At 45.2% G+C, this 13481-nt stretch overlaps 1 protein-coding gene across 1 annotated transcript; it reads left to right on the top strand.

Moving 5' to 3' along the window:
* Positions 1-5225: 5225 nt before the first annotated feature.
* On the top strand, positions 5226-13078 carry LOC136169271 (pregnancy-associated glycoprotein 1-like). Its single transcript, XM_065937064.1, has 7 exons — positions 5226-5390; positions 6342-6459; positions 6559-6677; positions 7848-8041; positions 10870-11011; positions 11099-11197; positions 12926-13078. The coding sequence occupies exons 1-7, from the start codon at positions 5226-5228 to the stop codon at positions 13076-13078; spliced, it is 990 nt and encodes a 329-aa protein (XP_065793136.1).
* Positions 13079-13481: the final 403 nt, after the last annotated feature.

The following is a 13481-nucleotide window of genomic DNA, read 5'->3' as shown; positions in this document are numbered from 1 at the left end:
CCCCTTCCTAATCTACAGTATTATCTTTTGATTCCTTCTTCCATAGGCTCTGAAAACTGGAAGGTAATTAACATTTTCAAATATCACACGCCTGCCCCAGTCTGAGCAAGATGCTGAAAAAGAGCAAATGAGAAGGGTAAGTTAATAACAGAAGCTGTTAGCAAATTAAAGTGAAATCTACCTGTATCCCATTTAACCTTTTCATTGTTCTACTCTGAAAATTTGCCATAGAGTAAATGTAGGTTTTCTTTAAGTTGAAAACTCTTAGAGACTTGAAGTTGGTCTTTATGCCCCTGCTAAAGTCTTGATTCTTCAGTGTAAACAACCCTCCACAATACCTGTCCACACTCCCACTTCCTAATGAAATGGAATTTTGGAAGCTGTTGGCCATGACCTTCACTCGGTGTCCAAAGGTTTTCCCATTCTGTTGCTACAGCTTCTTGGTTCTCTTAACCTGTTTAAACTCCTTCTTCTGTTTTAGCCTCACTTTCCATTTTTCTCCTTCAATCTCCATAGTCTTACTCATCTACTCAAAGATTCCCACTGCCCACCGGATAAATCTCATGATCTTGAACATTGGCTTGAACCATCCTGGGTCCTGACCTTCGTTGCAGTTTTCTACTCTGTCCTCTGTGTATCATTCATTAGTGCTGTTGTCACAGTTTTCAAGACTTTGTCCTAAACTCACGCTGGCTTATACGTCCATATTCCCTCAAAATTCACTGGGGCCCGTGGCTTGTTTACACCCACATTACACAGGTAGCAGTGACAGAGCTCACTCCCGGCAAATGCTTTGATAGTGTCAACTGAAAAAATGTGCAACCTAAAAGTCAGCAACTCTGTTTGATGCAGCAAACTTTCTGAGAACTTCAAACCTCGGGGGGTGGTGGTCACCTCTCATAGCTCTAAGGGACTGCTCTGAAGAGATCAAAGAGGAGCCAGGACATATAGGAGGTTTTGCAACAAAAATAAAAACCAGTCTGTGTGGGGTATTAAAGTCTCCCACTATTCTTGTGTTACTATTAATTTCCTCTTTCATACTCGTTAGCATTTGCCTTACATCTTGTGGTGCTCCTATGTTGGGTGCATATACATTTGTACTTGTCATATCTTATTCTTGGATTGATCCTTTGATCATTGTGTAGTGCCCTTCTTTGTCTCTCTTCACAGCTTTTATTTGAAAGTCTATATTATCTGATATGAGTATTGGAACTCCTGCTTTCTTTTGGTCTCTTTTTGCTTGAAATATTTTCTTCCAGTCCTTCACTTTTAGTCTGTATATGTCCCTTGTTTTAATGTGGGTCTCTTGTAGACAGCATATATAATGGTCTTGTTTTTGTATCCATTCAGCCTGTCTTTGTCTTTTGGTTGGAGCATTCAGCCGGTTTACATTTAAGGTAATTATTGATAGGTATGTTCACATTGCCATTTACTTTGTTGTTTTGGGTTCACGTTTATACAACCATTCTGTGTTTCCTGTCTAGAGAAGATCCCTTAGCATTTGTTGAAGAGCTGATTTTGTGGTGCTGAATTCTCTCAGCTTTTGCTTGTCTGTAAACCTTTTGAATTCTCCTTCATATCTGAATGAGATCCTTGCTGGGTACAGTAATCTAGGTTGTAGGTGATTCTCTTTCATTACTTTAAGTATGTCCTATCATTCCCTTCTGACCTGAAGGATTTCTATTGATAGATCAGCTGTTACCCTTATGGTAATCCCTTTGTGTGTTATTTGTTGTTTTGTCCCTTGCTGCTTTTTATATTTGTTCTTTGTGTTTAATCTTTGTTAATTTGATTAATGTGTCTTGGAGTGTTTCACCTTGGGTTTATCCTGTTTGGGACTCTGGGTTTCTTGGACTTGGGTGGCTATTTCCTTCCCCATTTTACGGACATTTTCAGCAATTATCTCCTTGAGTATTTTCTCATGGCCTTTCTTTTTGTCTTCTTTTTCTGGGACTCCTATGATTCAAATCTTGGGGCATTTCACATTGTCCCAGAGATCCTTGAGGTTGTCCTCATTTCTTTTGATTCTTTTTTTCTTTTTTCCTCTCTGCTTCATTTATTTCCACCATCTTATCTTCTACCTCACTTATCCTCTCTTCTGTCTCCGTTATTCTACTCTTGGTTCCCTCCAGAGTGTTTTTGATCTCATTTGTTGCATTATTCATTTTTAATTGACTCTTTTTTATTTCTTTTAGGTCCTTATTAAACATTTCTTGCATCTTCTCAATCTTTGTCTCCAGGCTATTTATCTGTAACTCCATTCTGTTTCCAAGATTTTGGATCTTTTTTTATTATCTTTATTCTAAATTCTTTTTCTGGTAGAGTCCCTATCTCTTCCTCTTTTGTTTGACTTGGTGGGCATTTATCATGTTCCTTTACCTGTTGGGTATTTCTCGGCCTTTTCATCTTGTTTACATTGCTGTGTCTGGAGTGGGCTTTCTGTATTCTGGATGTCTGTGGTTCCTTTTCATTGTGGAGGTTTCACCTAGTGGATGGGGTTGGATGATTGGCTTGTCAAGGTTTCCTGGTTAGGGAAGCTTTCGTCAGTGTTCTGGTGGGTGGAACTGGATTTCTTCTCTCTGGAGTGCAATGGAGTGCCCAGTCATGAGTTTTGAGATGGGTCTATGTGTTAGGTGTGCCTTTGGGCAGCCTGTATGTTGACTCTCAGGGCTATGTTCCTGCATTGCTGGAGAATTTGCATGGTATGTCTTCCTCTGAAACTTACTGACTGTTGGGTGGTGGTTGGTTTCAGTGTAGGTATGGAGGCTTTTGGATGATCTCTTATTACTTAATGTTCCCTGTAGTCAGTTGTTTTCTGGTATTCTCACATTTTGGGCTTAAGTCTCCTGCCTTTGGATTTCAGTTTTATTCTTCCAGTAGTCTCAAGACTTCTCCAACTATACTGCACTGATAATAAAACTTCTAGGTTAATGGTGAAAAGATGCTCCACTGTGAGGGACACCTAGAGAGGTTCACAGAGTTACATGAGAAAGAGGAGAGGGAGGAGGGACATAGGGATGAGCAGGAGGAGAGAAAGGGGGAATCAAGAGGTGAGAGACACATCTACGCAGTTGTTTATTCCCAAAGTGTTCTCCGTAGCCCAGACACCCACAAAGAGTCACAGAATTGGATTGGGAAGAGAAGGAGAGAGGGGGGAATAGAGGTGTTCTGAGGTAGAAAACAGAGAGTTAAAATTGGGAGAGAGTAATCAACACACTCCTGAATAAAAGTGGGAACTGAATATTGGATTCTTAAATGTCCAAAATTTATATCACATACTGAAAAACAAAGATTAAAAATCTAGAGTGAGGTTAGACTCTTAAAACTACAATATTAAAAACTAAAACACAAAAAATTTTGGAAATATACATGAAGTTTGGTTTAAAAATAAGGTTCCCCCTTTTTTGTTTATGCAAGGTTATAGTGAAATGAAAATGAAAGTTAAGGAGCAGTATAGGAGTAATAGAGGACTTTAAAAAAATAAGAGAAAAAAATGAAAAGAAAAAAAGCAAGAAAAAAATATTTTTTCCTAATTAAAAAAAATCTTAAAAATATATGAAAATGAAATTTAAGGAGTAATGGGGGAGTAATAGGGAATTTTAATAGATAATAGAAGAGAAAAAATCAAAAAAAAAAAAAAGAAAAAAAGAAAAAAAAGAAAAAAATTTTTTTCTAATTAAAAAAAAAATAAAGGTCAAAATAGATCTTGGAATTTCTCTGGAGCTGTTGCAGTCAGTGTGGGTTCAGTTCAGTTTCAGATAACTCCTTGTTCCAGCTTACACTTGTCGATATCTATAGGCCCCTTCCGGTGTAGTCGGTGTTACCTACAGGGATTTTAATCTCTTGCACTGGTCCCTTCTGAAGCGGTTCCCTTTGTTTATTTGGCTTCTGTTTGCCGGTCTCTTCAGTGTCTAATTTCCGCCCTGACACAGGCGGGCGGAGGTGGTCTCTTGTTCAGGTTCGCTGGTTCACTCCTGCTGCGGGGAGGGAGGGGCGCTGCAGGCAGATATCGCTGTGTGTGGGGAGCTCTCACAGTGTTCTGGCCACACTGGGTTTGCCCCGCTCACGGGTGTGTGGTCTCCCCGTCTACGCTGCTCAGGCTCCCGGCTGCTCTATATGGAGCAGGCCCTGAATTGTGGGCGGTTCCTGTTTTCGTGTATTCCACAAAAGCGCCGACTCGGTTGCACCTGCGTTTTGTGCCTTCCCCGGAAGAGCAGTGCACAGCTAGTGCGGATGTAGGTGTGGTCCTGTGGAATAGCACTTTTCTACATTTTATTCTACATGTCCTCTCTGTTCTCTCTCTGCTTCAGTGTATATGTCTATGTCTGCATCTCTGTGTCTCTCTCACTTATGTCTCCATCTCTTTGGAAGCCTCTGTGAGTGCAGAACTCTTTGTGTTGTTTCCTTTCCTTTTAATTTTTCTTTTGTCTTGTCCTTTCTTCTCGAGCCTCTTAATTCCTTATTTTGTTCCCTATCTACTGGATTCTTATTTCAACCCTTTCTTCTATTTCAACATGGAGAAGGACAGAGCTGCTTAAACATTGTTTTACATGTGACGAGCAGTGTAAACACAGCCAACTCTCAATCTCCCTGCATTTCAAATTCCTCCCCTGTAAAAAGAGGATATAGTGGGATGAGAAGGATATAGTGGGATGTCAAAAGCAATGCTAAAGATTTTCATTGTTGAGACTTCCTATTATCAGGTACTTTTTATCCATCGGATTTCCCTGGTGACTCAGAGAGTCAAGTGTCTGCCTACAATGTGGGAGAACTGGGTTCAACCCCTGGATTGGTAAGATTTCCTGGAGAAGGAAATGGCAACCCACTGCAGTATTCTTGCCTGGAATATCTCATGGACAAAGTAGCATGGTAGGTTACTGTCCACGGGATCACAAAGAGTCGGACATGACTGAGCGACTTCACTTCACTTCACTTTATATCCATCACTTCAGTGATCCCGCAAATATTCTATTTGGAGGGTGGGAATTGTTACACTCCACCTTTTTACCAAGGGAGAGACTGAGACACCACATGGTCATATGGCTTACCAAAGATTATGGAACAGAACCTGTATTCAAACATATGTTTTTGTCATGGTACATGCATAAAATTCTGATAATAAGGTGACTCATAAAAATGATTGGAAAGCACACAGTGCCATTACAATGACATTTATACCTCAACAGAGACAACTGATTGTTGCTTCTTCTTTGTTTTTTTCCCCAATGCTTGGTAAAAGAATACCTCTAATGAAAATGAAGACCATGGGAGAAACTTTCAGTGAAAAAAAACTGCTGAACACTTACCTGAAGGAACATGCTTATAGACTGTCCCAGATTTCTACTGATAACTCAAGTATAACTTCTGTACCCATGAGGAACTTCCTTGATGTGAGTGCGTTGGGGGGATGGTGCTCCACATGCCCCCTGGGGTGTGGCCTAGCATTGGAGTTTCTCTGAAGGTGGCAGGTGGGATGTTGGGGTTGGGGCTCCTTCAGGAGGCAGAAACACTGGGAAACTGGGACCCCACCCACAGGAGAAGGCATTCTCATCCTCAACTCTTGGTCTATGGTGACTGGGACGAGCAATGACCAGGTGGCAGGTAAACATCCATTTCTGTGTCAAAGATGTGTCATTAGTCTGAGGGAGATTACTCCTTCTGAACCAAGAGAGCCACTCAGTTACAGATGAAGAGTGAGCCATCTCTGGTCAAAGGATAAAGCCAACTGCAAAGCAAGTGTGAATCCCCAGGCAGAGTTCAACTTCCACAAATGCAAGAACCACAGCAGTAAATGTTACTGAACCCTTAATCTGTGTAAGGCCATAGGAATCTAACACTGTGATTATTTTTATTAGATATTTTAAGGACTCATTTTGCCTTCAAGAATGCCCAGGCCAGCGTGAGAAATAGGTAAAGAGTAAATACATGTCAAATGAGAGGGTCAGATGTGTGGTGTATGCTGGATATGGTCTGAGTTTAGAGGGAGCAGCTAGGGTTGATCAAGGTGGACCTCCTGGGGAAGGATGTGCCCAGGCTGGATTTGAAGTGGAGACTAGAGAGCTCCTCAAATGAAGGTACTAGGACTTCCCTGGGGTCCAGTGCCTGTAGCTCTGGGCTTCCAATGCAGGAGGTACTGCTTCAAAGCCTGATCGTAGGGCTAATATCCTGTATGCCACATAGCACAGAGAAAAACAAATGCAGGCACCTCTTGACAAAGGCTGTGAGCTTCACAGTGGCTGGAAAGTGATCTCAGGAGACATGTGACACCCAGAGGGAGGAAGCAGTGTGGGAATCAAAGGGAACCAAGTCTGTACTATCCAACCCCCTTTTGGTCCCCGTAGTTGTCCTTTCTGGGTAACATCACCATTGGAACACCCGCTGAGGAGTTTCAGGTTATCTTTGATACAGGCTTATCTGACTTGTGGTTGCCCTGCATCTTTTGCAACAGTCCATCGTGTTGTGAGCACAAGAACCTCCCAATCCACCCATCTTTTACTTCCCTGACACCCCTTACTCCACCTTTGGCACCTGGGTGACCCTCATCTATCACGTCTGCAGATACACGCAATGCCTTCAAATATTACGAGTCTTCCACCTATTGGGATATGAACACGCCCTTCAGCATCATCTATGGAGCTGGGATAATGAAGGGATTTCTTGCTTATGACTCCATTTGGGTAATGTGGAAACAGAAACTGAGTCAGAACTGACTACGGAGTGACTGCTGCTTACAAAACAGTTGCAGGACCAGCTGGCAGAACCCATCCTTTTCTAACTCCCATAGATACTGGCCATCTTACCCACAGGATCCTGTCCCTGGGGAGACAGCGCCTGTGGTGACAGACAAACTCCCAGCTTAGCTAACCCAGAGAGTGGCTTGGGGTGTGGACTTGCAGCTCCCCTGCTCATGAGAAACTCAAGGTGCATTTTTATGGGAGCAAGAAGAGGGGAAAATAGCACCCATTTTTATATTCTCTAACTGTTCCAGGCACTTTCAAGGTAATAACTTATTTAATCCTGCAACAACCCCACACATCAGGTACTCTGATGAGCTCATGATACAGATGAGGAGACTGAGGTGTAGACAGCAAGGGCCTTGCTGAGGTCACATATGAGGTAAGCAGTGGAGCTGGACTGGCTTGTCAGGACTGAAGCTGGTGTAAGATGTTTGGGGACAGGATAAAACTAATCTGGACACCCTGGGGGTAGTCAAACACTTTAGATATCCAGGCTGGGAAAGGAAGGCAGAGAGGTTGTGGGGCCTCATAAATGGTTTCTCACTCCAGGGGCCTTTCAGAGTCTAATAAAACCTTCCCCCAAATGACCTCAGTAGTTCCCCTCCCTCTTTTACTCTCTCTCCCACATACACACTCACACAAAGACACACATATCCCCAAAGTGTATTTCCCAGGAGCTTATGTCATAAGAACCATGCCAGCAACATTGTGTAACTGGTGTCTGTCATCCTGGGCAGATGCAGATTCCAAAATACATTGCAATCAATTCAGTCCATTTCTATCATCAGTCATGGTGACGCCAGTAGAAGGCTCTCCTGCTCCCTACTCTTTGTCCTGAAGGGGGCACCATTGGGTCCTGACCTGAGCCTCTTGGCTGCCCCACCTAGATAGAGTGCTTGAGGCCAATTTGACAGAGGAACAGATGTTTTAAAATCCACAGCCCACACAAATAGAACCCAACTTTCCCTCCCATCATGATCTAACCATCTGAGGTCCATCGAAGACACAGCTTAGCCTCAGTCTTCTCTGAGGATCTAATGGCAATGCACCCCAGCCTAGTCCCAGCCCCACTTCCTAAATCTTTATGTGGGAATACTCTCGTCCGCACAGATTGGGGACCTTTTTAGCACTGCCCATCCATTTGGCATAAGCTTGGAGCTGAACAGGTTTGACAATACACCCTCTGATGGCCTCCTGAGCTTGGACTACCCCAACATGTCCATCAGAGGAGCCATCCCCATCTTTGACAACCTGAAGAATCAAGGTGCTGTTTCTGAGTGTGTCATTGCCTTCTACTTGGGCAAGTAAGTCTGAGCTGGACAAGCCCTCTCACCAAGTTAACTGTAAGATGCTTTCTGTTGCATGAAAATTATAGAACACTTGGTAAAGTAGTATCCTCAGAGATAAACTAACCCAGGATAACTATGACCCCAGGGCCTCACCTGACTTCACCACTGGCTTTTATAAATAAAGTTTTATTGGAACACAACTGTGCCCCTAGGCTCAGGAGAAGCAGCTTTGTCTAGGGGTGAGGAAAGGGGAAGACCAATGGAATGTGTCAGGATAGAAGTTAGAAGAAAAGGCAGCAGGATTTGCTGGTGGATTTGATATGGAAGGAAGGAGAGGGATGGCAGAAATCTTTCCTTCCTCACTCTTAGTTCACTGGGAAGCAAATACTGGCTGCCCAACATTCAGGAGCCAGTGAAAAATGAAAGTGTGGGAGCCCTTGTTCAACAAGTATTGGGAATTTCAAGACAGGGATAGCAGAGGTGGGGACCCTGACTGTGGAGCCCCATGGATAGCACAGGTCACAGGCCAGTGAAGCCAACCCTGGGTGACCAGAAGCCACACTCTTAGTGCTTTCAGTCCTTGATTTTTCTGAAAAATGACAAGTTGGGCAAGGGGAAGGCCAATACCCTTCAGCACACTGTCCTCTGAGGGTATATCTGAGCACTCAGGTCTCAGGAGTTCCAGGGTCTCTGCAGAAGCCTGGGTGGGTGGAACCTGGCCAGGTGACTCAGCTTCTAACCTCTGTGCCACTCATTAGCCAGTTACCAGCCTCAACCTGGTTCTCAATCCCTCCTAGGCTCAATCTCTGCATCTGTAAATAGGGAGCTCATTAGGGCCTTGATGGGTGTACAAGCACAGCCCTGATAGTGCTGTTGTTACTGTCCCCCCAAAATCCCCTTCTCTCTTCTCTCTACAGCTGCAGGGGTAGGGCAGTGTGGAGTTTGGTGGTGTGGACAAAGGCTACTACCAGGGAGAGCTCAAGTGGATACCACTGACCCAAGCAGGTGACTGGTGTGTAAACATGGGCCGGTAAGCCTCCCCCTTTGAGGGTCACCTCAAGCGATGCTCCCACATCTGTACAATGACACAGGTAGACACACACAAATGCACTCGCAGACATACAGTCAACGGACATATATACCACCCTCAACAACACATACAGACACAGTCAGGCAGGCAGTTCTGTCGCTCATTCATGTCCGACGCTTTGCAACCCCATGAACCTCAGCACGCCAGGCCTCCCTGTCCATCACCAACTACTGGAGTCCACCCAAACCCATGTCCATTGAGTCAGTGATGCCATCCGTCCATCCCATCCTCCGTTGCCCCCTTCTCCTCCTGCCCTCAGACACAAGACACATACAAATACACAAGCAGGCACATATCAACACGCTGGCTGACATAAAAACACACACAGGCATAAATAAACATGCATAGCCAGTTAGAGACACACAATCACACACACAGAGCCACAAAGGAATATACACACAAATAAACACACAAACAAAAAGATACACAAACCATCCGTGGATCCATAATCACCCCAGGCTCCTCACCAGGGCTTTGACCAGGGTGCTTCACAGGGTCCAGAGAGGCCTTTGCAGCTGGGGGAGGACTGCACCCCTGAGTGTGAGGTGGGGAGCATGGTTAGAGGACTTTACAGTGTGGTAAAAAGAGGATTAGGGAGAATTTCCTCAGCCTGAACAGAGTTATGATAAGATGACCAACTATCCAGAGGTACATGGGACCAAGGAAGTTCTCAGTACATACAAATGTTAGTTTAAAAACAGGAAAAGTCCTGAACAAATGGGGAAAACTGGTCTCCTTAGGGAGAAACTAGTCAGCAATGGAGAGAGGTTAGTCACAGTCCTGAGACCTGGAAGCGACTCATAATAAAAGACACCCCATGCAGCCATAGCCTCCTATCCTACCCCAGGCCCACAGTGCGGCAGGTGCTGTAACTGAGAGAATCAGGAAGGTGGGATACAGGAATGACTTGGGAACAAGGGGCAATGATTGATGGGTTTCTGCGTAATACTCTAAAAGCTCGGACCCCCCACCCCCCCAAAAAAAACGCAATACCCTCAGAAAAATGCTGACCTTTCCTTTGGAGGTCCCCTAGGCTAGTCACTTATCACCTGGCCAGGGCCTCAGTGTCTGAGCTGGGAGAGTGAACCGTGCTGGGAGACACGCTCTGCAAGGACAGCCGGTCTCCCCTTCGCCTATGAGGATCTGCTGCTCCTGGGAACCTCCAATTTCACTTTGTGTTTGACCCATTTTTGTTTGACACTGGATACAGCTCTCTGGATGATCCTCATTCATTTTCTTCACAGTCTTCATTCACTTATTGAACAGATAAACATTGTGCATCCACTATGTGCCAGGCACTCTAGTGAGGCAATGAGAATAAACCTTTCCCTCACAACTAAGAAGGCAGATGTACAAGAAATGACTCAGTCACATAGTGAACGGTCACTTTGGTACATGCCAGACATGAGGAAGGGTCTACAGAGAGTGAGCAAGATAGGAGAGTGATGCACACTGGGAGAAAGACTTCCCGGAAACCATGACAGTTAAGCTGGAATCTGGAAGATGAGAAGAAATTAGCTACTCAAAGAGGAGGAGGGTCTTCCAGGAAGGAAGACCAGCTTGTGTCAAGGTACAAGAGAGCCTGGTGTATTCAAGTACTGCATCAAGGATGTTAGGGAAGGTGCTGTGATCAGAGCAAAGGAAAAGTCAGGGCAAGAGATGAAGAGTTGTTCAGGAAACAGACAGTAGGGTAGGGGGCAATTCTGGGGAGATTCAGAGTAACCTTGACACCTGCTTTGTCTTGATGTCTCGGCCTCTCCATGAAAAGAAAGGCCATTGCTTGTTCTTGTGGACGTCATGCCATTGTGGACACTGGGACATCACTGATCCTTGGCCCAACAATGCTGGTCAATAACATCCAGAAGCTCATCGGGGCCACACCATGGGCTTCCAAGGTGAAGGGTTATGCCAAAGGGTCACTCCCAGACTCCACACACAACAAGGATCTCCAGGGCCAACCTCTCTCCCCCTCTCTCTAACAGCACTGTGTTTCATGCTTTGCGGTCATTACCCTGCCCTCTCTTATCTTCACCATCAACGGCATCAAGTACCCAGGGCCAGCTCGAGCCTACATCCTCAAGGTGAGGGGACAACCCTGAGGGGTGATTCTCAAATTGGAACTTGCAGGAACCCTTGGGCTGCTGCTGGGGGGATGGCGCCCTCTGCAGGCCATCTCGCACTACTGCAGATGCTGCTGAGTCCCTGAGCCCCTGCGGCTGGGCCAGAGCCTCCCGCAACACCAACCACTTGAGAGTAAAGACCCGTCTGGGACACTGATCATCCTGAAATAAATGTGGAGGCGCCACACCATGCTGGCATGGTGGGAGTCATAAGGAGAGGGGATCACTGAGGTCCTCAGTCCTCAGAGAGCTTCAGTTCAATCAAAGCCCTCAGATGCATGAACACGGAATGTCAGCCCTAGCAGTCCCTGAAATAAGCCATGTGACAAGGAGAATGGCTGGAGACAGTCCCAGTGTGCTGTCCCAGCATAAATTAACAGTCTCCCTTCCCTCCGCAAAGTTTTCCTGGTTTTAATGATAAGTTGCCTGGTTACCCTATTTCCTGGTGCAACTTCCCCTTGCTAAGCCAGTTCCCCCTCTGAGAGTTAGAGTACAAGTCCCCTCGGTGGAAAATTGGATGCTAAGGTGAATAACGGGTGCACAGAGACTGTTCAGCCCCAGCACAGGACGGTGGCTTCATGTCAGCTCCCAATGAGAGTTCAGAGCAGCTGATGGGCTCAAAGAGGGCTTTGAGGAAGAGAGGGAATTCTAGTAATTCTAACCCCGCAGTTCATGGAGCCATAAGGAGACCTGCTTGGGTCTAGGCTAATTTACACTGCATTCCATAGAAATGGCATCCCAAGGTCTTCTCAAATGGGCCTTGGGAGCAGATCAGTGGTGATGAGGGCTACGGAGCAACCAGTGGGGGTGGAGCACCAGAGTAATTCACCCATCCAAGCCTGGAGTGGCCAAGAGGGTGAGTGCGGGTCCAAGGAATCTCCCCAGAGGGCCTGAGCAAAGTCTTTAAGAATGAGTTGTGAGCACTGCTATGAATGTATTTAAGATGGATAACAAGTCACAAGCTACTGAGTAGTACAGAGAACTCTGCTCAATGCTATGTGGCAGCCTGCATGGGAGGGGTGTCTTTGGAACAAGAATCCATGGATATGTATGACTGAGTCCCTTTCCTGTCCACCTGAAACTCAAAATATTGTTAATTAGCTATACTCCAAAACAAAAGTAAAAGTGAAACAAAAAAATATTGTGGGGATGCAGGAGAAGAACCAGCCTTCTCTACAGAGAAAGCATAGGCCAGGGTCAGAAGGAAAGAAACAGAGTGAGGAGGATTCTGGGACACTCTTGTTCTTTTCTAAACAATTGGATTGAGTGTGGCTGATCTTCAGTGTTGCCTTCACTTCTGTTGCACAGCAAACTGACTCAGTTACACACATACAAAAATATATATTCTTTTTCTTTTCTTTTCATTACAGTTCTATCAATGAATATTGAATATAGCTCCTTGTGCTATACACTTGGACTTTGTCGTTTATGAGTCCTCTGTGTATTGCTTTGCTTCTGATAATCCCAAATTTCCCATCCTCCCATCCCCAACTCCCGGGCTATATGGCAACCACATGTCTTGGCTCTTTTCGTTTTTGGATGAACCCTCACATCCCCAGCTGCTGAGAAAATCACCAGATACTTTACCAAAAGAGGGCAATAAAACCAAGAAGTGTGCTGAGTCTGGATATCGAGAGCAACTGCAGGTAAGGGCTCAGGCTGACTGGTGTGTGTCTCTGACTCCCCCAGGATTCTCGAGGCCACTGTTTTAGCACCTTTCAAGGGGGCACAGAGGAAGATAACAACTCAGAGACCTGGATCCTGGGTGATGTCTTCCTGTGGCTGTATTTCTCTGTTTATGATCAAGGAAATGACAGGATTGGCCTGACTCCAGCATTGTAAATGCTTGGACTGGTTCAGAAATCAGTCAGGCCTCAGCTAACACATACTCACTCTCACTAGGGCACTCCTGCTCAGCGATGCAGGTAAAATGTGCTTGGTGCTCTGCAAACCCTAATCTCAGTAAAGAATAAAAATTTCACTCTTAGTGGTGCTAAAACAAATGGGTGTCTCTGTTTGGGTCTAGGAGGTGCATAATAATCAGGGAGAATCTAGAACCAGGTCTGAACCACTAGTGAGAGGAGCCCAACTCCAAATGCTTTCAATAATTGCAAGCTCTAAAGGTGCCTATGAAAAGCAGAGGGAGATGCAGTCAGTGTCTATGGGCTCTTTGAACGGATCAGGCTCTGTGCTTGTGAGATAAGAGTGGCCAGGAAAGGCCTGCCTGAGGGAGACATATTTGAGA

The sequence above is a fragment of the Muntiacus reevesi genome, chromosome 5 (genome assembly GCF_963930625.1).
Source record: "Muntiacus reevesi chromosome 5, mMunRee1.1, whole genome shotgun sequence".
NCBI lineage: Eukaryota > Metazoa > Chordata > Mammalia > Artiodactyla > Cervidae > Muntiacus > Muntiacus reevesi.
This window is presented reverse-complemented; position numbering and strand designations above follow the sequence as displayed.

Coding starts and splice junctions, on each gene's coding strand:
- LOC136169271 (XM_065937064.1), top strand. CDS start 5,226: ATGCTTGGTAAAAGAATACCTCTAATGAAAATGAAGACCATGGGAGAA. Junction 5,391..6,341: donor CCATGAGGAACTTCCTTGAT/GTGAGTGCGTTG, acceptor TGGTCCCCGTAG/TTGTCCTTTCTGGGTAACAT. Junction 6,460..6,558: donor TTGCAACAGTCCATCGTGTT/GTGAGCACAAGA, acceptor TCACGTCTGCAG/ATACACGCAATGCCTTCAAA.